This window comes from Sceloporus occidentalis, unplaced genomic scaffold (assembly GCF_023333645.1).
Source record: "Sceloporus occidentalis isolate IW3139 unplaced genomic scaffold, rSceOcc1.0.p SCAF_4, whole genome shotgun sequence".
Lineage (NCBI taxonomy): Eukaryota > Metazoa > Chordata > Lepidosauria > Squamata > Phrynosomatidae > Sceloporus > Sceloporus occidentalis.
Genome location: NW_028316984.1, coordinates 140,177,139 through 140,203,796, shown reverse-complemented (window position 1 = coordinate 140,203,796; position 26,658 = coordinate 140,177,139). Strand labels below are relative to the sequence as shown.

Sequence of the window (26,658 nt, the reverse complement as noted above, 5' to 3'; positions counted from 1 at the left end):
TATGGGAGAAGTAACTGGGTATGGGAGAATGGTCTATCTAGGATTTTCCATATGCCTACTCTTCTTTTTCTAATCTAGAGGTGTGAGGACTGAATGGAAAATGAGAGGTCAAAGAAGGCCCTCCCTTTCCTCTGGGAAAGAGTGGAACTTTGAAAACAAATTTCAAGAAGCTGCTATGGTCAAACCTTAGAACACTGCCCATGGTATTTGTGCATTCTGCTATTTGCATTTATATACCTGCTATTTGCATTTACAGGTTTAGTCTCTCTTATCCAAAATGTTTGGGACCAGAAGTGTTTTGGATTTGGGGGATTTTGAAATATTTGCACATATATAATATAATTTTATGTTTAGACTTGGAGATACAACTTCAAGTCTAAACATGAAATTCATTTATGTTTCGTATGTTTGAGTGTTGAACTGGAGACCAACGTTTGCTGGAGACCAACGTTTGATTCCCAGCTCAGTCATGGAAACCCACTAGGTGACCTTGGGCAAGTCTCAACCTCAAGGAAGGCAATGGCAAACCACCTCTGAACAAATCTTGCCGGGAAAACCCCATGATAGGTTCACCTTAGAGTCAAGTCAGAAACAATTTCAAGTCACACTGCAAGAACAACAAAAGCACGTTATACACATAATCTGAAGGTAATTTTATGCATAATAGTTATAATAATTTTGTGCATGAAATAAAGTTTGTGTACACAGAACCATCAAGAAGCAAAGGTGTCACTATCTCAGCCACCCATGTGGACAATTCTGGATTATTTTGGATTTCAGAATTCTAGATAAGGGAGTTTCAACCTGTATAATCTGTGCCATGGATTTTGAGTTCAGGAGCCCCAGGCATATCTAAACTCTTGATGGTTTTTACCTAAAGATTCTTTTTGGACTGCCCTATTTTTCCTTTCCATAATGAAATCAGTTAGTGAAAGTTTTGCCATTCTCTCTCTCTCTCTCTCTCTCTGTGTGTGTGTGTGTGTGTGTGTGTGTTTAGAACGATGGATAATAGAAGACTATACCTTGAAATGGGAAAAAACAGGCAGACTGCTACAAAGACTTCCCCACCCCATGACTATCCTATTTAGCACTTTTCTCTTCCAGGCTAACAGAATAACAGACAAGGAGAGAGAGAGTGCTGTCTTTTCCTCCAATTCATTAAAATCCTTTGTGTCAGATGGGAATGTAATTTAACAGGATTCTTTGCTCCCCTGTATCAAATGTCAGTTACATGGATCTTAAACATAAAGGTGGACTAAATCTACATCTGTTTTTCAGATTCAATGCATGCATACTCTATCAAGAATGAAATTTGATGTGTGCCCCTTTCTAGGTAGGGCTGCTAAATTATTGGGCCAATGCTTCTGATTGTTAGAAAAGAGTTCTCATCCCATTTTATGCATATTTGCCATTGTACAGTACAACCTGCGTGTCCACACAAACAATACCTACAGTTTCATTTACCTACGATCCATGGCTGCTGCCACCAGCCAAGGTCCTTCCTCGCCTTTTTCTCATTTAGGTGAGAAAGGAGGGGTAGAAGCAGCGCCAGTGCCCAAATCCTCCTTTCTCCTCCCTGTTTGCCTGTTTATATCTTTTTCCATCATGGGATGAGGAAAATGGGGGGGCTGCTCCCTCACCACTGCCACCTATTTTGCGCAGCAGCCAGATGGCCAGCAGTGTCTGCCTCAGCAGTGCCCAACTCACTGTTTCTCATTCATGATTTTCTGCCAAGAGAGGAGCAGGGGACCCAGCTGCATGAAGCCATGCACCTTTTTTTGGTGATACATGGTGGTGCACTCTTGCATACAAGTACAGAAGGAAGGTCAACAGATGCGGCTTGCAAAGCAGGAAGGAGGGAGGGCAGAATAAGGCAGTAGTGCTGCCTCACTCCCTCCATCACCATCTCATCCCAGCCTAGAGTACTATCCACAGTTTTGTGTATCTGTGCAAAGTCTGGGAACATATCCCCTCATGGATATGGGGGTCATACTGTATTTGTTGATTCAGATAGTGTGTGTATTCTCTTCTCACTGTTCAAGGCTATTTGAATTTGTTTTAGGCAATGCATATCTGTCCACTTGTGGGATTTCTTTCATGTTGTCATGCTTCCTCCCCAGGACTATTTCATGGGATTTCAGGATGTATGGGTAGAGCAAAATGGGACATTTGTGGCAGAAAGTGACATTTCTTGTAACTGTAAATACAACTATTTTTGAGATCCAAATGATATTTCTGGTATCCTGGTGCATTTCCCAGGAACTTTAGGTAGTAATCACACCTTTGTGTTCCCACCTCCTTTGAGATTCCCCCCCCCCCCCACTTTTTCTCAAAACAAGTCGGAAAAAGGTACATTCTGCAGAATTTATGGGCAGTCTACATATGATGCTACCAGTCAAATGATGTGTGAATGAATGGTGTGAGTACCGAAGACATTAAGATGAATAAGATCAATGTTTACCCCTTCCCCAGATTGTCCTACTGTTTTGCTGATACAATGACTGAAAATGGTACATGCAAATAAACAAACCCAACAACACCAAACCATGCCAACATTTACAAATTGACATGATTTCAAGCCTGCACACACACAGCAGAGGGAGGAGCACCCAGGTGAAAATAAAGGCAAACAGATTCATAGATGCACTAAGGAATTTTTTTAAAGTCATAGCATTACAGAAGATTTTTTTTAAAAAAACAACAACATGGCTTTACAGAAAAGGAAGAGAAAAGGAAGAGAATGGAATGTATAAAAATATAAACTAGGCAGGAAGTGTTAGAGGACAAGGGTACAGAAAAAGCAGTAAATCCCACTTGTTGCCACTGGGGGAAAAAAACCATCCAGAAAAGAAAAAAGGAAACAACCTGTCTGGATTGGTAATAGTACAAAACCCGACTACAGCCAGTAACAAAAAGATGTAGTAAAAGAAGATGGTCTAACTGGATGGAGAGACAAAAATAATCAGTGTCAACCTGAGAACATCTGGCTACATATTCCTCCATACTTTCTCCAACACTTGATAGTTTGGATGAGCCCTCTGAGATGTGTGTAATGACAATAATAATAATAGGATTTATTTATATGCCGCCCAATCACTGGGAATCCAGGCGGCTTAACAACAGAGGGGATAATAGATGCTTCCCTGCCCTCAGGGTTACAATCTAAAAAGACACGACCCAAAAGGAGAAGGGAATGGTGGGGGGAGGGGATCAGGTCCAGCATTCTTCTCTCCCTCTGAGGCCTGGACTAAGGCAGATGGACTGGAGGGAGGGCTCTTTTTCTTAATCGAGGCCGGGCCCAATGACGTTGGGCCTGTCCTTTCACTCCCTCCCAGGCCAGAAGATGACAGTTGGAAGGAGGGAGGGGAGGGCTCTTCCTCTTCAGGCCCAATGGCATTGGGCCTGTCCTTTTGCTCCCTCTAAGACCAGAAGATGACAGTTGGAAGGAGGGAGGGGAGGGCTCTTCCTCTTCAGGCCCAATGGCATTGGGCCTGTCCTTTTGCTCCCTCTAAGGCCAGAAGATGACAGTTGGAAGGAGGGAGGGGAGGGCTCTTCCTCTTCAGGCCCAACGGCATTGGGCCTGTCCTTTTGCTCCCTCTAAGGCCAGAAGATGACAGTTGGAAGGAGGGAGGGCTCTTCCTCTTCTGGCCCGATGGCATTGGGCCTGTCCTTTTGCTCCCTCTAAGGCCAGAAGATGACAGTTGGAAGGAGGGAGGGGAGGGCTCTTCCTCTTCAGGCCTGATGGCGTTGTAGTTAGAGGTGACTTTGGAGTTTATCGTACTGGCCCTGAAATGGGCCCAGTGCGTTCTAAACATGCGTGCACACGGTCATGCATAGAACGGGATAGGGCCAAGAACCCCATTTTATTGCACGTTGGAATGCCGCCTTTGCCGCCAGGCGTTCCATTTGTGTCCCCGTCCCGTCCCAGAGAGCGCCATTTCTGAGAACTGTTCTAAAGCATTCTCAGAAATGGCGCCCTCTGTGACGGAACAGGGGCACAACTGGAACGCCCGGCGGCAAAGGCGGCATTCCACTGTGCAGTAAAATGGGGTTCTTGGCCCCATCCCATTCTGTGCATGCCCGTGCGCGCACACGTTTAGAATGCACTGGGCCTGTTTCAGGACCAGTACGATAAACTCCATAATGTTAACCAACTAGCACAGGAGGGCAATAATATTTACATTGGATCCAGACTGCAGGAGTGTTTTCTGGAGTCGATGTTACTGGAGATCGGAGGGAAGCAGCCAGCGTAGGCCTGTCCAGAGCTTGGCTGTGAGGCAAAGAAGGCAATGGTTTTTACAGATTGCCAGTGGGCATAGAATCTTTAAGAATATGCATTACCTTCTTCATAGCATGGTGGCAAAATGCACTTCCAGGCTACCTGACTGTTGGTACAAGGACATTAAGCAAGTTTACTGGAGAAAGTCAGTGGCGAAGAATTTGGTCACATTTCTAAAGTCTTTTCTTGCTGCATTTAGAGTTTCTAATTGCAGAGCAAATTCTTGTGGACAAAAATATTTTCTTGTCATTTGCTTGCTGGAGCAAGAGAAGGGGCAAGTACAAAACAAACATTCTTATGAAAAATTTGAAAGACATTCCTTCTGACACAAACTAATTTCAGTCATAAAAAAAATTAAAGGTTGGGGTTGAGCCATGTTGGTAAGACAGAGTTTTTAAAATGTTGCTTCTGCCCCTGTTATACTTGTATAGCAGATATATGAAGGGATGTAGTTTCCAAAGCTGTCAGACTGGGACCTTTTAGCAACTCTAAACTACAGACACAGCAGTTTTTCTTTTTAAAAAAGGAACACCCCAAACCTTTTTTTTTAATTCCCTTCAGTGTGAAGCAGAAAGAGAATATTTTATTTGAGTGTTCCAGTTCTGCAGCTGCACGATGCATTGCTTGAGGCTTCAACAGCAGTCGTGTTAAAGAAGAGGCTTGAAAATTATCATGCTCTCTGTTTGAGTAAAATATTTCATAACATTTTCGCTTTGTCCTTTTCACCAATGTGTGATCTGTGTTGCCAGCAGTGAATATTGTGATGTGATTAATTTAGGGATTTGTGACAAGGGGAATGTAATTTTATAGTCTGGCTTTCAAAATCGGTACTTATAGCATAGAATGAGTTTCTCTAGCAACAAAAGTAATCTAACATAGCAATTTGCTAAGCAATGCCAGGGAAATTACTACTTGTTTTGTTAACCCAAGAATTTGCTGCTTTAGATTTTGTTGGATAATTTGGTGACATCAGAAACTATAGCCGAGTTCTTGTATCCACAGCCTGCCTAAATGAATCAAGCCTATTTGTGGGTGAGTGGTAATATCCTCCAACAGTGCAGCTCTAATAGCCAGCCCGATACCATCTGTAGATGTTTACTTAACACACTCTTCAGCACAGGACAGAAAGAAGCCTTTCAAAATGCTATTAAGGATACATTTGTGTCAATTTCTGGATGAAACACTGCCTGAGAGTGGTGAGGCTATGTGATAGATGGTGTTTCTGTGTCACATCCCATGTTTTGTTCTACTTTGCATCTTGTGCATATGTACATTCATTAAAATTTTGGTTTTGTTGTGTATGAACTCACTGAAACATCAACAAATTGCTTTTTGAGTGTCAGCTATCTTGATAACAGTGCTGTTGGCCTGTTTCCAGGAAAATCTGTAAAACGCAGTGTAAATGAAAAGTTGTTATGTGTTGTTAAAGGTGCCCTTGAGATGTAAAATCTGTTGTTAGAGACATGTTTTCATGGGCTTACACTACAAAGTGAGGCAATTCTCCATGTACATTCCAAAGCTAATTATCCTTCTTTTAGGTGCTCCTATTAACAATTGTCTTATGTTGTTAATCTCAAATATGACAAACCTCTGAGCCAACACAGAGATGTGTAAGCGAATTAACATGTAGAGATGTGTAGAAAGTTAAATAGTTAAATCTGTCACAATACTGCAAAATACATTATGTCCCTGAAAGAAGGAAAGTAAGTAGTGTATCAATATTTTCTCAATTGTTGGTTGACTGTTGGAAAGCAAAGATTCTGGATCATAGATTATTCTTTATTTAGCTATACTCTCCCTTTCTGTCATTCACTGCCCAGGGCATCTTCTATAAAAAACACAGAAATATCAGTTATAGCAATGAGAAAACATCATGCTGAACAACAGCAGCATCTGTCTCAGTATTTATTAGTCGTTGCTATCATACACTTTGCTTTTATGGTTATTCAAGCTTTTGTACTTGTTCAGAACAAGAACTAGAACTTTTATAAATATTGCACCGCCTGAAAGGACAAAAAGGATTTTGTTCTGATTTGCATAACTACTAGATCAAATCTGGTGTTTTGTGTGTGAAATGAGCTGGTATTTTGTGTGTGAAAAGAAAAGCGTTAAACAGTGCAGGAGACATTGGTGGATACAGTCTGTCAAAGCCCAGTTCATTGATAGGCATCCCAGTCTTGTTAAAGGGTGAGGTGTACATGTTGAATACCTTAATCCAGAGGTTGGAAAAGTGGGTTTTGGGAATGGAGGTCTAGGAACTTTCATTAAAAAAAGGAACCAAACTGACCTGTCCAGAAGTAGTCTGAGTAGAAGTCTTCTTACTGACCAAGGGCAAAAAAGACAAGAAGACTTTGACTCAAAACAGACAGGCTTAAAAAGCTGGCTTCCATGCGGGAAGGCATGGTGATTACATGACACACACACCCAACCTGCATGGAAGCCACACCGAGGTTGTGCCAGAGTGGCCTAAGGTGGCCCAAAAAGGAGTGGATCTTTTCTGCTTCTTTCCACAGTCCATTTGGTACCACAACAGCAGAAGCCCTTGGGGCCATGGCGTGTAGTCACCGTGACCCTGGGGTGATTGGGCCAGGAGTGGCTTTTGGCAGCCACATCCTGCCTGCCTGTCTGTTTCACCCCTTTATTGCTCAGAGAGGGAAAGATAATGAAAGAAATACAATACTGTCCTTCTTGGGATGCTTCAAAGAGCATGCTTAATTTATAAATGTATATTGCTGTGAAGAACATGTGTAATTATTCCCAATTCCTCTATTATAGCTCCAAAAATATAAAAATAAGTTCCAGAACACCCTGCAGAAATAATCCAATTTGACACTGTTTTAACAGCCCTGGCTCAGTGCTAGGGAATACTGGGAACTGTAGTTTATTGTGGCAAAAGGTTATGGTCAAAAGATTATTCATCATGAAATTGGGATTAGTTTTTAACTAAGTAGCATGAGAATGTATATTCATGCGGTGTTGAAATTTTTTGTAAATGAATTCCATTAATCCATTCACAATGTCATGCTCTTCTAGAGGTTTCTGTAGGATTATTGGGCAACTTTTCTGTTTAGAGGTACTGTATTATGATGCTTGGTTTTACAGTTCTCAAAACTGTGAATTTGTATCTGCAGAGACCCCAATCCCATTGTTCTTTTGCAAATCTATGTACATAGAATCAGCCCCTTACCTCTTAAGTGCTAAGTTTCAAAAATTTAGAAACTTTGTTCAAAAAAGTTTTCCAAATATGAATGATTAACCTACTAATCTGGATATCGTTCACTTCAGAGTAATTTCATAATTGTCTGTCTATGATGTGTTTCTAATAGTGTAACCAAATCAGTGTGTGTGTGTGTGTGTGTGTGTGTGTGTGTGTGTGTGTATAACTGTTTTTAAAATGGCATCTTCTTGTTCTGGAAATATCCAAGCTAGACATCGTTGTACAGATATGTTGACATTACAGTACAATCTAACCGGTGTCATAAACTGAATCAGAATTGGAAAGAGAGGGAAATACTTGGTGCAGATTATAAAATATTTTGGCAAAAGATTTTCGTTCCTTCTCCCTCTTCATTTCACTCCACTCTTTTCACTATTTCCATAAGTTCTACTTTTTGTTCATTATTTCCAGTAGTAAATGCTACAGCATATTGACTAATATTCATAGAACAAAGAGTGGATTGCTTTAGGGATTTACTTTAACAGTTCTGAATTTGAATTCACAAGAAGTCTCCGTGACTGTTCCCCTATTTGTAAAATAGATTTAGGTTGTGCACTTAAATAGACATGGTCACAGGTAAAATACTCCAGTAATCTGACCTTCATGTTTGTCTCAGCACAGAAAAGCATGATAAAGGTTATTTTGTTGCTCTTTATGACATTTGATGATAGCATGAAGTCATTTCACTTTCCTTCATAGAGATATGCCTACTTCTGGCTTTTATTGCTCTTGTTCATAAGTCTTGGTAGTTTGGAGCTAGCTGCATCAGAACTAATGAAGATATAGTTTCAGCAGCCATTGATTTCTCCAACTACATAATAGCATACAGTGAATTCTGGTTCCAATCTACTGGCTTGTTCTGGAAGCTTAATTAGGTCCTTTTCACCTTGGCACAAGAATGAGCCTGCTGAGTACTGTAGCTTCACATGTTCGGTTTCAAAATGGTGGGAATGAGTCCCAGGAATATGATGATAAGCTGACTTAATGCTGCTAAGTGAAGGATACAGCATTATACGAATGCCAGAAGGAAGCAAAAACTAAGAAAATCTGGGTGGTGTTAAAGTCTTCTGAGCAAATGCGTTGATATCTTTGAGAATGAAAGCTGCTGTAGTCCCCACTATATGTATGGAGACTCATTCATATTAGATTCTTAGAAGCTGGAGCAGAGTTTTTCCCTGTGAAAGTGCCCTATCTTTCACAGTCTGCACATGTTTGCACAAATTCACAGTGATTAAGCCTTGATTTTAATATCTATCTGATGATGATGGGTCAGACTCAACATCATGCTTGTAACGTGCAGTTCTGTAGTCTTCTTTGTTTGTTTAAATCAGAAATCCCTAATGCTGTTCCATTAGGTATGAGATATCTACAGGCACGTACCTTGGCACCTGCTGAGGACCTCTGGCTCTCCAGATTTGGAACAAACTGATAAAAAACTGTGAGCCCAAAGGAAATGGCTTTGTGTTTAGGGGCTCAAACCTTCCCTCTGCATTACATTCACTCTTGATAAATGTATGTGTATTCTAGTGTCAACAGTTTGCCTTTTTGCAAAATGGATTGTGGTCTGTACACCTGCATGGAATTTTTTGTGACATAGCCCATGCTACTTCATCAGTTTTCCAAATGTGCTCATTGGCCAAGAAAAGTTGGATAAAGTTTTAAAATTCCATGTGCCATTTAAAATACCATTGAGAGTCCTCACAACATCTCCGCAAGATGCCCGAAGCTATTAATGACAAAGTTCTAGATTCTATTCTGCTTCCATATTATTTGTTCATGTATTTTGCAGCTGCTCATAATTGGTGGGTCTTTTGGACTTCGTGAGTTCACCCAGATTAGATATGATGCTCACAAGCTTCACAGCAAGGTAAGTTGAATTCTCCCTCTCTTCCTTGTTTTTAGATAACATACACATTGCGAGGACTGAGCAAACTGCATACCCTGGGTTAAGACAACTTTGATGGAACTAAAACACACACATATAAATGTACATATTTCAGACCTACTGATTCAAAGATACCATAGACCTATTTAGAAAGTCACCCCTGCAGAATTATATTCAGAGTTTGCTAAATTACATTTCTGAATTCTGGTTGCATGAGAAAGACAGAGAGAAAGCACGTGTCTTTCATTGTCCTTGCTGTCCTTCTCCACAGCCCTTCACGCACTGGGACCAGAACATTTGCAGCATGTAAACTGAATGGAGAGACTACTGCTTCTGAAAAATATGTCTGGGAAATACAATGCAATCAACTTCTAATTCTGTTACTGCGTTTAATAGTTTCGTAGGCTGACATTCAGTTCACATGAGTACATGTTGCACTACATAGAATTATAATTCTGGTGCAAAATCTCTTGTCTTGCCTATCTTAATGTTCATTTTAAAAGAAAATTGCCAATCAATGTTAGGTTTGAATATATATTTAATATACTAAGTGGGGCTTTAGTTTCATTTATACACTTTTTGAAAACTTGCCTTCAGCACAAAATTGTGATTTTCTTAGCATAGAATCTCTCTCTCTCTCTCTCTCTCTCACTGTGTCTGTCTTCCAATCTCTCATTCTCCAAAGTTTTAAATGCTATGGCCTAGACTCAAGAGTGAGATCTTATTGAGTGCTGGCAGATTGGAAAGGTCCACCAACATGGGATTGTGGAGAAGGTGGAAGTGGTCAGGTTGGCAGCTTTGTAGAAGATGCCATGGGCCATGGAGAGGCCAGAAATATGCCTCAGTATAGTTATTCCATTGTGGAATTGCATGCATAAGAAGGAATTGTACATCCTCTTTATGCACATTTTAAAACAGTACAAGTGTCAGTGGAACTATAAGTAAGATCCTGTACAGTGTCATCAGACTACTTCTGCAGTGGTCCATTGTTCTGACAGTTCTGGCACCCAGGATACAAACGTTCAGTGCTTTCTTCTTTAGATGGATGTCACATGTTAGCAAAAGTGATTACTGCCTGCATAATGCCAGTTACGTGCAGTCTAGTGTAACTATGCCTACAGGACCTTTATCTCTCCTGGTGTTATCACCTTGGATGTACATGTACAGGTGGATCTTGGCCTAAAATTTCTGACTATAAAATTATCATGATTTGTATAGTGTCAGCATCTGGGATTCAGTGTGCTAGAAAAGTACATCACTAGATTGATGTTTGCCATACCCATATCCACCTATAGGTTTACAGCTAGCACTTAGATTTTCCCATAATGTTCTGCTAGATTTTAGGCACTGGGGGAAATTAGAATGATAGCTCTAAGACCCATAGCATTAATACCAGTGATGCAGACTGCCACTGCATGCTAGATACACTGGAACCCACCAGTGTAGGAGGGAACCTACCTTGAAGGCAATCTGTTGAGTGTTCCCTCAAACCTGTTATGCTTGTCTCTCCACATTTATGACTTTGACTTCTGCGGATTTGATTATTCATGGATTTTATTAATACAGTAGTCCCTTCCCCATGTAAGCTCAAGCCCCTTTAAAGCCAATGTGGCTTGTTCTCGTGGCGGCACAGCGGCGCGTGCATGCATGGGCGCACACGCCATTATTCTTTCCAGTGCACGGCACCATTTCTTCTGGTGCGGCTTCCAGCGTATGCTGGAAGCTGCGTAAGGTGCACCCATGTATAACACGGGCACACTGTTTGTTCTTTGTAGGAATAGCTAGGTCCTCCAGTACAACCCTATGGTCATCTTTAACCAAAAGTCGCACTGAAGGGCCTGGAGATTCCTAGAAAGAACACCACAAAGCATTTGTAGCTTCTCCAGCGCAATTCTTTGGTCAATGTCTGGCAGATGTTGATCACAGAGTTGCACTGGAGGACCTAGAGATTCCTAGAGAGGTGTTCTCTCAAGTAAAAACATAGTGGTTTTTTATATGTGATTTTTCCACATTCACAGGGGTCCTGTGCCCCTAACCCCAGCGAATGTGGAGGGACGAATATATATTAATACTTTGCTAAATTTTGTTTTACCACAAAAATTTGAGAACTGAGACTGTAGTTTGCCCAAAGTAGCAATATTTTTGTTCAGTATGTTTCGTTTCATTCTAGATACCTCTGTGTTTGCTCTGTTAAAATATGTATAGCCTCTGTGTGTCACTTGGAGTATAATATCTGAACACAGGTAAATAAGAAATAAAGGCTTTGAAAGGATGCAGTTCTTTCAAAGTGTAATCTTAGAGAAGCAGCTTTCAAGGTTATGGAAGAACAAACACAAACAAAACAAAACCTCACTTACCTTTCATTGTAATCACAAAGTAATAAAGACATAGAAGGGAGTACTGTATAATATCATTTAATGTGTAAAATTCCAGATTGTACAGTCAGCTCTCCTTATCCACATGATCCTTTTATCCATGGATTCAAGCAACCACAGCTTGAAAATACTTTTAAAATACACAAATTCCCATAGGCAAACCTTGATTTTGCCCTTTTATATAAGGGACACCATTTAGCTATGCTATTATATTTAATGGAACTTGAGCATCCTCGGAGTTTGGTATCCATGGGGGATCCTGGAACCAAACCCTAGCCTAGTGGATACCAAGGACACACTATATTTTCTTCTCAAAGTTGGTTGCTAAACTCTGCTGCACCTCAGGAAGTATTTGTAAATTGTTTAGGAGCCCTGGTGGCGCAGTGGTTAAATGCCTGTACTGCAGCCACTCACTCAAAACCATAAGGTTGCGAGTTCAAGACCAGAAAAAGGGCTCAATCTTGACTCAGGCTTGCATCCTTCAGAGGTCGCTAAAATGAGTACCCAGATTGTTGGGGGCAAATTAGCTTACAGTTGTAAACCGCTTAGACCAGCGGCTCCCAACCTTTGTTGGGCCGCGACTCCCTTTGGGGACGAAAGTCCCGCCCACAGCCTCCCTGATCGGTTGGGAGACCAGGAAGGGACGGGACTTTCGGCCGCCTACAAGCCCCAGCGGGCTTTGTGACCGGAAGTCCCGCCCCTTCCTGGCCTCCCAACCTATTAGGGAGGCCGCCGAGGGAAAAGGGGTGGGACTTCCGGTTGCAAAGCCTGCTGGGGCTTGCAGTCCCGTCACCTTCTCCCCACGGTTGCCTGGCAGCTGCGAGGAGGAGGAGGCGGCCCCCTGTCCCTTCCTCCCCATGGGTGCTTGCACCCGCAGAAAGGAAAGGAGAGGAGGAGGGACCCCCACTTCCATTCCCTTCCTCCCTGTGGGTGCTTGCACCCGCGGGAAGGAAGGGAAAGGAGGAGGACCCCCCCGGTCCCTTCCTCCCTGTGGGTGCCTGCACCCACGGGAAGGAAGGGAGAGGAGGAGGGACCCCCGCTTCCATTCCCTTCCTCCCCGTGGGTGCCTGCACCCGCGGGAAGGAAGGGAAAGGAGGAGGGACCCCCCCGGTCCCTTCCTCCCCGTGGGTGCCTGCACCCACGGGAAGGAAGGGAGAGGAGGAGGGAACCCCGCTTCCATTCCCTTCCTCCCCGTGGGTGCTTGCACCTGTGGGAAGGAAGGGAGAGGAGGAGGCAGCCTCACCTCCATTTCCTTCCTCCTTGCGCGTGCCTGTGCCAGTGCGGGCACTTGCAGGGAAAAGGGAAAGGAGGGAGCCCCGTCCCCTTTCCCCCGCGCGATGCCTGCTCCAGTGCCGGCACCCGTGGAGAGAAGGAGAGGGGGAGTCAGGGGATTCCCAACCTGGCGACTCCCCAGAAAGGGTTGCGCAACACCCAAAGGGGTCGCAACCCCCAGGTTGGGAACCCCTGGCTTAGACACTGCTTAGGTGGTATGAAACGGTATATAAATGAAACTTGTTTTTTGTTTGTTTAAAAATACAAAACTATTAGAAACCAGTGTGAGGAAGTGGTTTGAGTATTGGACTAGGACAGTAGGAGACCAGCACCTGAATCTCTGCTCAGCCATGGAAACCTACTGGATGACCTTGTCAGCTGTTTTACCTCCCAAGTCTTGGAAGAAAATGTCTGTGTAATGAATACAGAATTATCAAAATGAGAATATCAAATTGGATGGCTTTTGGGCATCTGAAAGATTTGTCAGCTTTTTTTTTTAGAACTGTAACAGAAGTAAGGGCCAGTCAAATTGTAACATTCTACTGTTTTAATAAATAGGTATGGATGTAAGGAAGCATTTCTAATGTTCAGCATTTCTAGATTGGTGAGTAGCTGTATGTTAAACTTGCAAATAAGGGAGTGCCAGGCCATTGCAGATTTTGTCACTGAACTTTACAAAATAATTGAATTGTCTTGTCTAGCCAGGTTTACCACATTTAATTGGCTTTCAATAAACTAATCACAGTGAGGGATTGATGTGGTGAGAGATTGATGATGATCACTGTGCGTTGCCCCCTCCCCTCCTCATTTCATCAGGTCAGATGGGCCCAGGCTTTAATGAAGATAAACCTTTGCTTAAATACTTTGTGTATGTTGATTTTCATGCTAAATTCATTAGCATGTTGACTTCATGCTAATGATTTTAATAGGCGTTTTTTTGAAATGTAATCTAGGATGTTCAGGAATTGTGAATGAATGTATAAATATTCTGTACTACTCATAATGCAAAACAAAGGCTGTTCATCAGAGTTATACTAGAATAAATAACTTGCTTAATTTAAACAAATTTTTATTTCAGGCTAGTTCATCACCATGCATCCCAATTGTTGGGTGGTTTAATGTAATTGAATAATTAATCATTCATTCATTGCTTTTCCATTGATGCAGAACTTGGGGTGTAGATACACACACACACACACCTTTGTTCTTGTCAAATAATCCTACATTTTCTGTGAATCTTTGTTTTAAACCATGCTAAAGTATAACAGAGACAAATGAAGAGGTATGTGGCCTTCCATCATAGTAAATATGGCCAGTATCTACTAGGAAGGTTTGCCAAGTTTTCAAAATAGCAATAAGGGAAAACCGAAATTCATGGCACGGGAAGTTGATAATCATGAAGGAGCTGTTAACAAGTTTGTATTCTACCCAACTATCACAAGTATTGATATCAATTAACTAAGTAGTGAATTTTTCTGGAAAATTAACATAAATTAACATAATGTTCATATTCCCTAAACATGATGCACAAAATCCTGTCTTTATGGCAATCCATATTTTGTTTCTTTTTAAATAGTCCTGAGTCTACTCTAATAATATCAAAATTTATCCAGGAAACATATTCAGGGGTAGCCATGTTGGCCATATAGAAAAGTACAATAACATCCAGAATCCACGAAACTGTAATCCCTTTATTGGACTAGCTGAAATGCACAATATACAAGATGCAAGCTTTCAACACTCACTGGATTCTTTATCAGGCACAAGTGTTTAGAATCATACCGAAAGGGAAAAAATGTGAGATTCTTAGTCACAGGCCAGTATTTTGTCAAGATATTGATGTTGTGTTCTGTGTTGAGATGGTGCCAGTGTGTGTGTATGTGTGTTATGTAGGCAGACTCCTCCTTCTGGCCATGTGGCTAGGAACAAAGCACTCCAGAATCCAGGAGATAAAATTTGAATTCCATTAGAATACAAAAAGGTTCTTCCTCTGAAATCCAAGATGGCTTTCCTTATAAGATCACAACCCCAGTTGTTAGACAGAGAGCACTGAATCTCTTAAGAGAAGGCTTTATTATTTTGCATTAGTAAAATTTTGGTATTGTATTCTATTAATAAATAATTTTGTTTTAACAGTACAAATATGTAAATTAGGGGTTATAACAATAAATGTAGGTATATTTTATTTATTTTTAATTGATTCTATGTACAGCACTGTGTAAATAACATTAAGATAACAATCATGTAATACCCATGGTATCCTGGGAATTGTAGTTTGCCGTGGCATCAGTGCTCTCTCTCTCACAGGCGGCTGGAGGGGGCGCCTTCACATCGGCCTCAGCGCACCCTGGGAAGCGTAGTCCCATTAGTCCACCTGGGCCCAGGGAAAGGTGTGTGGGGGGACTACAAGGCCTGGGAGGGGTCAGCCCAGGGTGCTATAGCCGCTGCGGCCATCGATAAAGAAAATTTAACCCCCTGAAAATCCCTGGAAATTTTGAAAACATTCTGGGGAATTCCCCAGAAATTGGCAACACTGGTTGTTAGATAAAATTTGGGGAGAAGTGGAAAAATACAACTTCTGTTCCAGAAAAAAAATGCAATTCTATTAGTTAAAACACCTGCAGTTGGCTAAGAGCACCAGGAAGTTGCTATGCAGTAACACACTGTTACTTACAATGCCAGGGTCTCAGAGAGCAGCCTCAATTTCTTGAGGACTTCACCAAATTTCTCATGCTTGCCAGGGATGCTTCCAAAAAAACAGAACTCCAGAATGCAAGGCCCAAATGTAGTTTTATTTATAAAGCAAAGGAGAAATAAACACAAAAACACACACTCACACAGACATACAAGAACTAACGATATATGGTGTTAGCAGATAGTAATTTTCAGGCTTGCAGAGGGACGTGGTGGCTCAGTGGTTAAGACGCTGACTCTGCCAATTGCAAGATTGGAAGGTCGGCAGTTTGAGGCCCATGTGATGGAGTGAGCTCCTGCCAATAGTTCCAGTGTCTGCCAACCTAGCAGTCTGAAAGCATGTAAAAGTGCAAGTAGGTAAATAGGTACCACTTCGGTGGGAAGGTAACATCATTTTGTGCAGTCATGTTGGCCACATGATTACAGAGTTGTCTTTGACAATGCTGGCTCTTTGGCTTAGTAATTTAGATGAGCATCACCCCCTACAGTCAGACACGACTTGACAGTCTTTCAAAGGGGAATACCTTAGGGTCGCCATAATTCAGGAATGATTTAGAGACATACAACAACAAGAAATTTCTAATACTGCTCGTAGAGTAACTGGAATAATGACTATGAAAGCAAAATGGCTTTCAAAAATTATTCTATTGCTTCCAAAGAAGTATGCTTAGAACATGTGTGTGTGTGTGTGTGTGTGATTCATTTTATGTGCTTCATGGGAGATTTAAAAAGGAGGGTTTATAAATCATTTTGAGAATGAAAAACACTGTAATGGCTGGTTTTTCGTATTGCTGTAGAAGTTCACTAGATGTCAGTATACAAGTTATTTTGACTGATGTTTAAATTAAGTTCTGGTCTTATTCTCTCCAAGCCCTGAGGAAAAGTGAATCAGTTTGATTAATGTCATGATGTCTTTAATGAAACAATGAAGAACATTTTAGTAGATATGTAAACCAAAGGGTTGTGGTTGAATTCCATAACTTGTTTAATTATATATAACATTACAGGAATTTGATTTCCATGTTGCACAAGCTTAGAGCATGATTTTGAAACTAGCAATCATTGGATAGAAGTAGGATTTGGCAAATGGAGTAATTACGTCAGTAATACAATTTGATTCTTATGGCTTTCTTTGAACATTCACAACAAGCAGAATCTGGTGTTTGGGCCTTTTGTCTCTTCAGCATAATCTGGTTCCCTATCCTAATTTTAAAAGACCACCATATCTTTGAATATAAGGGGCCAAATTAGGAAACCTTGCAGTATATAGAAAACTGAGTTTAACCACTATAGGTGTAAATTTGATAACACAACAGATCTCTCTGTTGTAAAGACATTGCATTTTCAGTGGTTAAAGATGTCACTTTCTGCCAGAAAATACCAGCACATTTTTTCCATATAATTCATATAAATTATAGTCCTTTTGAAGAACAGAAGGGGGAAAAAGGAGAGGTTTGAAGCACTGCACTGTATAACTCTTCCTCTTTCTCAGCCCAAGCCTCAGGGGCATTTTGTTTTAAATCCTGCACTTCAGGCTATTTAAGTGGTTTGTAAAAGTACAGGTACAGCATATTAAAGAGGCTTTACAAAGGCACCTTGAGGAATTGTCTTTTAATATTTTAAACATGGGTGTCTTACTTTTCTTACTCCCCTGCCCCATCCAGCTCCATTACATTCAGGATGAGTCAGCCTGCTATTCAGCAGCAGTGTTCCAGTTCCTAAAAGAGGCCCTAGATACCCAATTGTGCATTTTCAACAGTACTCCAGCTTTTTTTTTTTTTTTTTTTTTTTTTTTTGAGCTGTAAGAGTATATGCCACCATGAAAATTTTTAATTGGAAAAGTGGTAAGTAAACAGTCTAAATATGATTTTTAAAAATCCTTCTGCACCAGAAGCTGCTTTTACATTTTAATTTTATATTTTTAAAAAAGAAATCAGGAGTGGTACATCCCTACCTGTCCATTCTCTCACAGTCCATTCTCTTGCAATACATTCTCTGTTGTCCTTTTGCTCCTAAAGCTTTGTTTGGATTCTTCTCTCTGTCAACCTTAATTTCTCTTTCTACTTTGCAGTTTCTAAAAGTCGAACCATGTTCTACACCACTACAAGTCTTTTTATCCCCTGCACCAGTTATCATTGCATGTTTTTGAAGTTCATTTTCTCGCTTCTTCTGTTTTTCCCCATTGTGCACCCAAGAAAATGTGCTCTTGTAGTATCACAGGTTTCTCTGTAAATGGATCTTATGCATTTTTCAATCTGCTTGTTGGCCTTCTACAAATCTGATCTGTTTCATATAAGCTCTTTAAGGATTATTTAGAACAGTGCTTTCCCTACTTCAGCCTCCCTTTCTTAGCTCATCTACAACTTGAGCTCATGCTGTCCCATTTGAGAGCCTCAGCCATGGCCAAAGAAGGGCAGGTGGGGCTGGGGCTGGTTGTGCATTTAAGCATCTGCAAGAAAAGTTCCATTATTATTTGCTAACTTCATTTTACACCCACCTTACATCCCAAGAGGTTGAGGCACAATACATTGTACTTGCCTCTCCATTTTATAGTTGCTACAACCTGATAGCTTGGCACACTAAAATTTGAATCTGAGTCTGCCTGATTTGGCATTCTTTCTGCTGTATCATACTATGTTTCCCGGTGGTCTACTGGCAAGTTCTGTTTGCAAAAGTGGCCAGCTAGATGGTTTGTGAAGTTCATAAACAGGACCTGAAGGCACCTGGTAATTGGTTTATCTCCAGCATTTGAGATACCCAGCAGTAATCTCTGACTTTGAAACTATTCTGGTTAATCAGCATTGTCTTCTGTGAATTAATTTACTAATCAGTTATTGAAGCTATCTAAACTTACATTTTTATTTGCTGTTAACTAATAAAAACACTCCTCATCACAGCTACACTATAAGAATAGCTTCACTTCAGACTTCAGTACTTAAGGTCTTGTTTTCACACTGCCATATACCACAGTGACACTGACAAAAGTGAAACAAGTTTTGTGCAGCAATAATTTTGTCAGAGTCTACTATGTTTAAAGTGAAAACAACAGCAGCCATGCCCCCTGGATATTCAACTAGAGATTAGGAAAACCAACTGTTTGAATGATGGGGAGCTGAACCTATATGAAATGTTTACAGTATAAAGTTTTGCAAAATAAAGTGAACTCCTGTTGACATTATCTTGCAAGCAGAGACAGCATGGCATAGTGGTTTGAGTGTTGGATTGTGACTCTAGAGACTAGGGTTCGAATCCCCATTCGACCATGAAAACCTCTGAATGACCTTCGGCAAGCTTCACAAAACTCTGTGACAGGTTCACCTTAGGGTCCCCAGAACTAAAAAACAAAACAAAATAAAACTTGAAGGCAGAGAACAACAACAATAACAAATTGTTAGCAATAGCTGTTTGATGTACATGTTCTATATCCTAGGCAAAATTTGGACAAGTGAACAAAATTATCTTCATTTTAATGTAGTGAGGGCAAATCATCAGTGCACATTTGGTTTTTGGCACATCTGACAACGCCTTCTATGATAATGTAAACCAAAACCCAACATTACTTCAGTTAACTTTATCAAAGGGAAATGCACATTTAAATGCATGTGTTGGGTTTGTATTTTAGTTGGTGTGCAGGCTACCACTGGTAAGTTGTAAAAGAACACAGGTTTTTGATAAACAGGTTCCCGAGGAGAGAGCAGACAGTAGGCTGTGTTGGAGAGTCATCATTGACTCTGACTTTTTAAAAAAGCCTTTTGGTGGTGTGTGTGTGTATTTGACCATATGCTCTCTCTGATTATATGGTCTAAGGGAGCAGAGCATCTCCTGAGTAACTGACTTGCCTGAGGGCATAGCTAACAGCCCATAGCTCTATATGATTGCAGAAAAGGGAGCATAAGAGAAATGCAGCACACAATAAGTAAAGAAGTAGTGCAGGAATACCTGGCTATTCTAAATGAAGTCAAGTTTCCAGGGGCAGATGAACTACATCCAAAGATGTTAAAGAACTGGTAGGCATAATACCAGAACCACTGACAATAGTCTTTAGGAATTCTTGGAGAACAGAACAAATCCCACCAGATTGAAGAAGGGCAAATGTTGTCCACATCTTCCAAAAAAAAAAAAAAAAAAAAAAAAGGGGGGGGGGGGAGAAGACCCAGACAATTATCATCCTGTCAGCCTGATATCAATACTAGGAAAGATTCTAGAGCAGATCATGAACCAGACAGTGTGTAAGTTGTTAGAAAGGCATACAGTCATCACTAAAAGTCAACATGGGTTACTCAAAAGCAAATCATGCCAGACTAATTTTACCTCTTCTGTTTTATATTGAGTTAAGAATTTGGTAGATAAAGGGATGTGGATGTAGTGTATCTTGATTTCAGTAAGGCCTTTGATAAGTTCCCCTATGATATTCTAGCAAAAAAGGTAGTAAAATGTGGGCTAGACAATGTGACTGATGGATTTGTATTTGGTTGATTGACCGAATCCAAAGGCTGTTCACCAATGGCGCCTCTTTATTCTAGAGTGAAGTAAGCAGTGAGGTGCCACAGGGTTCTGCCCTGGGCTTAGTGGTGTTCAACATCTTTATCAGTGAGTTGGGTGATGGAACAGAGGGCATTCTTATCTTATCAGATTTGCAGATGATAGCAAATTAGGAGGGGTAGCTAATATCCCAGAGGACAGGGTCAGAATTTAAAATGACCTTAAAAGATTAGAAAGCTGGTCCAAAACTAACAAAACTAATTTCAGCACAGAGAAATGTAAGATACTACAGTTAGGGAGAAAAAATGAAATGCACAGATAATAGGATGAGTGACACCTGGCTTGACAATAGTACGTGTGAAAAGGATTTAGGAATTTTAGTAGACCACAAGCTGAACATGAATCAGCAGTGTGATGCAGCAGCTAAAAAGGCTAATATGATTCTAGGCTGTATCAATAGGAGTGTAGTGTCTCCACAGAGGGAAGTAATAGTACCACTCTATTTTGCTTTGGTCAGACCTCACTTGGAATATTGTGTCCGGTTCTGGGCACCACAATTCAAGAAGGATGTTGATAAGCTGGAGCATGTCCAGAGGAGGGAGACCAAAATATTGAAAGGTGTAGAAATCATGCCATATGAGGAGCAGTTTAGGGAGCTGGGTATATTTAGCCCAGAGAAAAGGTTAAGAAATGACAGGATAGCCTTGTATAAATAGTTGAAGAGATGTCATATTGAGGATGGAGCAAGCTTGTTTTCTGCTGCTCCAGAGACTAGGACACAAGGCAATAGATTCCAACTACAGGAAAAGAGATTCAACCTAAACATTACTTCCTAATTATAAGAACTGTTTAACAGTGAAATATGCTGCGTCAGAGAGTGGTGGAGTCTCCTTCTTTGGAGGTTTTTAAACAGAGTCTGGATGGCCATCTGCAGGTAGTACTTTGATTGTGTATTCCTGCATGGCAGGGGGTTTAATTGGATGGGCATTATGCTCTCTTCCAACACTATTATTCTATGAAATTTATATTAAGATCATCTGGCTCATTACACCTGCATTTTTCCTAATTTTTTAAAAAAATATTTATTAAGAAAAATACAGCGGAGCACTGCCTTATGTGGGGGATCTGTTTTGGATCCCCCCGCATAAGGCAAATCCTACGTAAGCTCAAGCCCTATTCAATAGAATGGGACTTGCGTTCATCGTGGCGTGTGCGCACATTGGCCACGCGTGCCATTCATTCAATAGAGATGCGACTTCCGCGTGAACAGGAAGTCACGTATAGTGCGCCTGCGTATAGAGCGGTTACTGTAAATAGTAAAACTTGAAATGCAGTGCAGATTTATCATCTGCTGGTAGAGTGTGGAAAAACATTGATCCTGTGCAACTAGTGATAGAAACCTCTGGGGTAACTGAGGCAGGAGAGGAAAATCTGAAAAGCCCATGAAATTCTTCTATAGTGTTAAGCTGTTACAGATCTTTGTTCCTTCCATCCTTGACTGTGTAAAGTATTTTTAAAAAACTTTTTGCAAGGAGATGGGTATATGTATTCAGATACTTTAGAAGTTTTTTTTACTTTTTTGTCCATAGGAAAGAAATCCGTGAATAGAATATGCAAAAGATTCATATTGTGTTACACTTTCTAGTAGAACAGAAGGGAGTTTGGTAAGTTGGGTAGCTGATTCTGTGAGCAGAGGTGATACACTGTTGCATTTGTTAACATCTAAAATAGGCTGAAAATCTGGTCCTCTTTTCCTAGGATTTTAGTGGAGGAAAAAGCTATACAATCCTTTACAAACCCGTTATTTTAACCTAACATTTCTGCTTGTTTTCCTTAACTACTGTGTATAATCATGTATAAGTCTAGAAATTTTAGCCAAAAAAAATTGACTTCAAAAACTTGAGTTGATTTATCCACAGGTCAATGTAACTACTGTACCTCAATTTTTATCAAAAAAAGGAACCATCTCCTGGTGAAAGGCAAGCATATAATCTGCCGTGGAAGCACTGACCCTCCTCTGCTTTCCAACCAGCCTTTACAAACAGTGATGCCTGCTGAAATCTTGCAAGTTTTTTGGCTTTATTTTCCTTTGCTTCATCCTTTAGATCCTTTGTCACATGCCCCTAAGTTTTGCCCTCAATTTATCCACAGGTCATATCAAAAGCCATAATTGTGCCTCCAAAACCTGCCCTTGACTTATACTTCAGGCCGACATTTAGTCGAGTATATATGGTAATCTGAGATTCTGAACCTCAGATCATTAATATTTTGGGATACCTACTTCCAGTAGAATTCTGTTCAATGAATGTGTTAAAATGATATGGAATGTCTCTGGGAAGATTTAGCTTGTATTTAGGTACTCACTGCTTATTATCATTAAAGATCATGGCTAGCACCCTGCTGGTTAGTTTCAGCTAGAGTAGAACTATTCCGTCAGTTGTTGAATGATGAGTCAGCATGTTGCTGAATCTAATAGATTCAATGGGTCTATGGTGCTCATGATTAATATAGGGTTCAGGCCCATGTTTAGCCAGTGCATTTTATAACTGAAACTGACAGAATGGCAAAATAATAATAATTTTAAAACACAGGAAGAAGGTACAGAGTTTTAGAAAGCTACTGTCTAGAGAACATAAAATTTAGGGATAGATTCCACAACAATGAAGATTAAAATAGGTGTGCCATAAATCATACCCTGAAACTGTCTCAGTTAGGGCGCAACGGCCATGCTTACTTACTTTTTTGTCTACTCACTTTCTTGGCTGGTTTTAAAATGTCCTGCTTTTCCCCCTTACCCCCAACTGCTTCATTTGGTGCACTCGGTTAACTCTGTAGGGGCAAGCTCTACTCTGGAGAGAAGAGGAGTGGAGAGGAACGGAGAGGAAAGGAAAGGAAAGGCAGAGTGGGATCAAGGAGAATCTGCAATTGTAGATATCTGGGAGTGGAACAGCCTCTGTTATACAGTATGAGCATGAATTGCTATAGTAGGTGTAAGTAGAGCTATAGGCTATATTTCAGTGGAAGGAACCAGCCTGAGTATTGTTTGCCTAAGAAATCAGACTGCCATAAGTTGACAAATGACTTGAAGGCACATACACACAAAGAATACATTCCACATGTATTAAAAAAAAGGAATGGTGGAGAGTCCTAACAACTAAACAAGGTTTTCCTTGAAATGATACCTTTTGTTAAGAAATCCTAAGTTAGGAGCTTGTTATGCCTCGCTGATAGATAAGAAGAAAAGAGGAGTGGCACTTTATGTTAATAAAAATTGGACATCCAAAGAGATTTTTAAGGACCCCAATGGAAATTATATTGCAGTTGAAGTTACCACTTCAAATTTATCCTTTTTGGTGGTAGGAATCTATGCTCCAAATGAGAATAGAGAAAAATTTTATAAGGACCTTCATAAGACATTGTCTGAATATTCATATAGCAATTTCCTTTTATTGGGAGACTTTAACGCAGTCATAGCACCTGAATTGGACAGAAAATGTGGAAAAATCAAGAAGATCAAGAAGAACCAAGGGAAACTCCCAAAGACTTTCTTTCAACTTTGCGAAGATTTAGGATTACAGGATGTATGGAGATTCAAGTATGATCATTCAAGGAGTTACACATTTTACTCTGAGTCCCATGACTCATTTTCCAGAATTGATATGTTCCTAATGAACAAAGAACTATTACCCCTAGTTAAATCTATGGATACTCGGGTCACATCCTTCTCTGACCACAATCTGATCTTCATGGATATACTGGAGAAAAAAAAAAGTATGCACTGGAGATTCCCGCAGGAACTCTTGAATGAGGAAGACGTTCTCAAGGAGGTAAGGGAAGCTTTGACCCACTATTTTAAAGAGAATAACAACGACGGATTGAAAAAAAAGATTATTTGGGACGCCAGCAAAGCGGTCATCAGAGGGGTTCTGATTAAAATAAGTGCCTTTAAAAGGAAAGAAGCCCAAATCAAAAGGGCTAAAATTCAAGAGGACTTGGAGACTATAGAGAAAGAGTGGAAGCAAAATGGCGATAAAATACTGAAAGTGAAATTAGAAGCTCTGAAACAAGAACTAAAAATAATGGATGTGAGTGAACTAAAAAGGAAATTGCTGGCAGTAAAGCAGAGAACTTTCGAACAGGGAAACAAAGTGGGAAAACTTTTAGCAGCTCAACTAAAGAAACAAAGAGAAAAAAAGATGATCACTTGTATTAAGTTTAATGACGAAAAATATACTGAACAAGGTCAGATTAGGGAACTTTTTAAAAATTTTTTCCAAAACTTGTATAGCAAGCCTGAAGAAGGTTGTATAAATGAAAGAAAATTAAGTGACTATTTGAGTAATCAAAAATCCTTAATATTTAATGAAGAGGAAAGACAGAAAATCAATCACAAGGTTACGGTAGAAGAAATCTCCAAAGCCATTAGGAAATTAAAGATCAACAAATCTCCGGGACCCGATGGCTTTCCGGCGATATACTATAAGAAACTGGAAGACATACTGGCGACTCCGCTGAAAGACACGATAAATGACATCCTAGAAAACGGGTTACCAGAAACGTGGAGAGAGGCTTTGATTGTGTTAATTCCTAAGAATCCAAACAATCAAGAGGATTTAAACAATTTCAGACCCATTTCATTGACTAATGTAGATTATAAGATTTACGCGAGCATTCTAGCAGACAGATTAAGAGATACATTAAGTAAACATATCCATGAAGATCAGTGTGGCTTCTTGCCAAATCGACAGGGGAGAGATAATCTTCGAATTGTTATAAACATTATTGAGCATGGCGAATTGGATTGTAGCAAGAAATTAGCTTTTTTACTTTTGGACTTGGAGAAAGCTTTTGATATGATCTCCTGGAAGTATCTGAATGAATTGTTAAGAACAATGAATATAGGTAATGAGCTCTACACATGGGTTGGTGCCATTTACGAAGATCAAAGAGCGCAGCTCCTAGTGAATGGAGAGAAAACGGAGTTCTTTAAAATCGAGCGTGGAACTAGACAAGGATGCCCTCTGTCACCCCTTCTGTTTATAACTGCTTTTGAGGTATTAATGAACAAAATAAGAGCTAATGAGGAGATTAAGGGAATCTCCATTAGAAATCATTCCTTTAAAGTAAGAGCTTTCGCAGATGACTTAATTTGTTGTTTAGATGATCCGATCTATTCATTGCCGGCCTTAAATAGTACAATCTATCAGTTTTCAGAATATTCTGGACTGAAAGTAAATCAAAATAAGTCGGAGATATTAACCAAGAATTTAGATAAGATAGAAGAGTCGACACTGAGCAATGGGTCAGGATATAAAGTGGTAAAGAAGGTCAAGTATTTAGGAATCTATCTGACTAGTAGAAATATGGATCTATTTCAGAACAATTATGATAGGCTTTGGAGAGACGTGAAGAGAGATATGATACTTTGGTCGAAATTACATCTTTCATTTTCCGGAAGAATATCGATATTAAAGATGAACATCCTTCCTCGATTTTTATATCTATTTCAAAATATACCTATAATTGTTAATAAGAAATGTTTTCATGTATGGCAAAGAGAATTCTCAAAATTTCTCTGGGAGGGAAAAAGACCTAGAGTGAGATGGAAATTGTTAACAGATGAGGTGCTCAGGGGGGGATGCTCTTTGCCTAATTTTGAGTTGTATTATATGGCATCATCTTTATGTTGGGTTGAGAACTGGGTCACATTGCAAAATGAAAAATTGATGGCCTTGGAATGTGGAGACCTGCGATTTGGAATTCACGCGTACTTGTGGTACGATAAAGTGAAAGAACACAAGGGTTTTGAAAAGCATTTGTTGAGAAGGGCTCTTCTCTTGGTTTGGGATAATGTTAGGAAATTTTTCTATACCGGTATACCTGTCTGGGTGTCACCACAGGAGGCATTATTCAGAAGAACTAAAGATCATAGTAATTCCTGGTTGACCTATGGAGATTTAATTTATTGGAGACCAGACAATATTATAGGATTTAAGCAAAAGGATGATATTCTGAGGGATAACCAAAAAATTGAGTGGTATTTGCATTTTCAGCTTGTTAATAGATTTAGACTTGATTTGAAACAGAAAGGTTTTTGTAAAGGTCCTAATGAATTAGACAAGATTTTGTTGGATAAGGGGACTAAACATCTGTCACAATATTATAAGATTTTAAAAGCAAGACAGCTGGAGGATGAATTAGTGAAGCATCCTATGATTAGATGGTCACAAGATTTAGATAAGGTTATAGAATTAGAACATTGGGAAAAATCGTGGAGGGATACGAAAAGATTTACGGTCTGTCAAAACTATAAGGAAAACTATACCAAAATGTTCTACAGGTGGTATATGACACCCGTTAAGATCAACCAAATTTATAAGACCTCAAATAATCGTTGTTGGAAGTGTGAGAAGAAGGAAGGTTCTTTTCTTCATTTATGGTGGGACTGTGAGAT

General features: G+C 40.1%; 1 protein-coding gene across 2 annotated transcripts in view; it reads left to right on the top strand.

The window, feature by feature from the left end:
* Window positions 1–26,658, top strand: part of LOC149314713 (cytochrome c oxidase assembly protein COX16 homolog, mitochondrial-like) — a 56,455-nt gene that overhangs the window by 17,601 nt on the left and 12,196 nt on the right. Inside the window, exons 1-2 of one of the 2 annotated variants that reach the window (XM_089521785.1) lie at window positions 4,944–5,475; window positions 9,286–9,363. In XM_089521785.1, the coding sequence (XP_089377911.1) occupies window positions 5,455–5,475; window positions 9,286–9,363 (99 nt within the window). In that variant the 5' untranslated portion in view covers window positions 4,944–5,454. Of the gene's footprint in view, window positions 1–4,943; window positions 5,476–9,285; window positions 9,364–26,658 lie in introns of those variants that run through there. The other variant, XM_089521784.1, reaches the window with a different exon arrangement.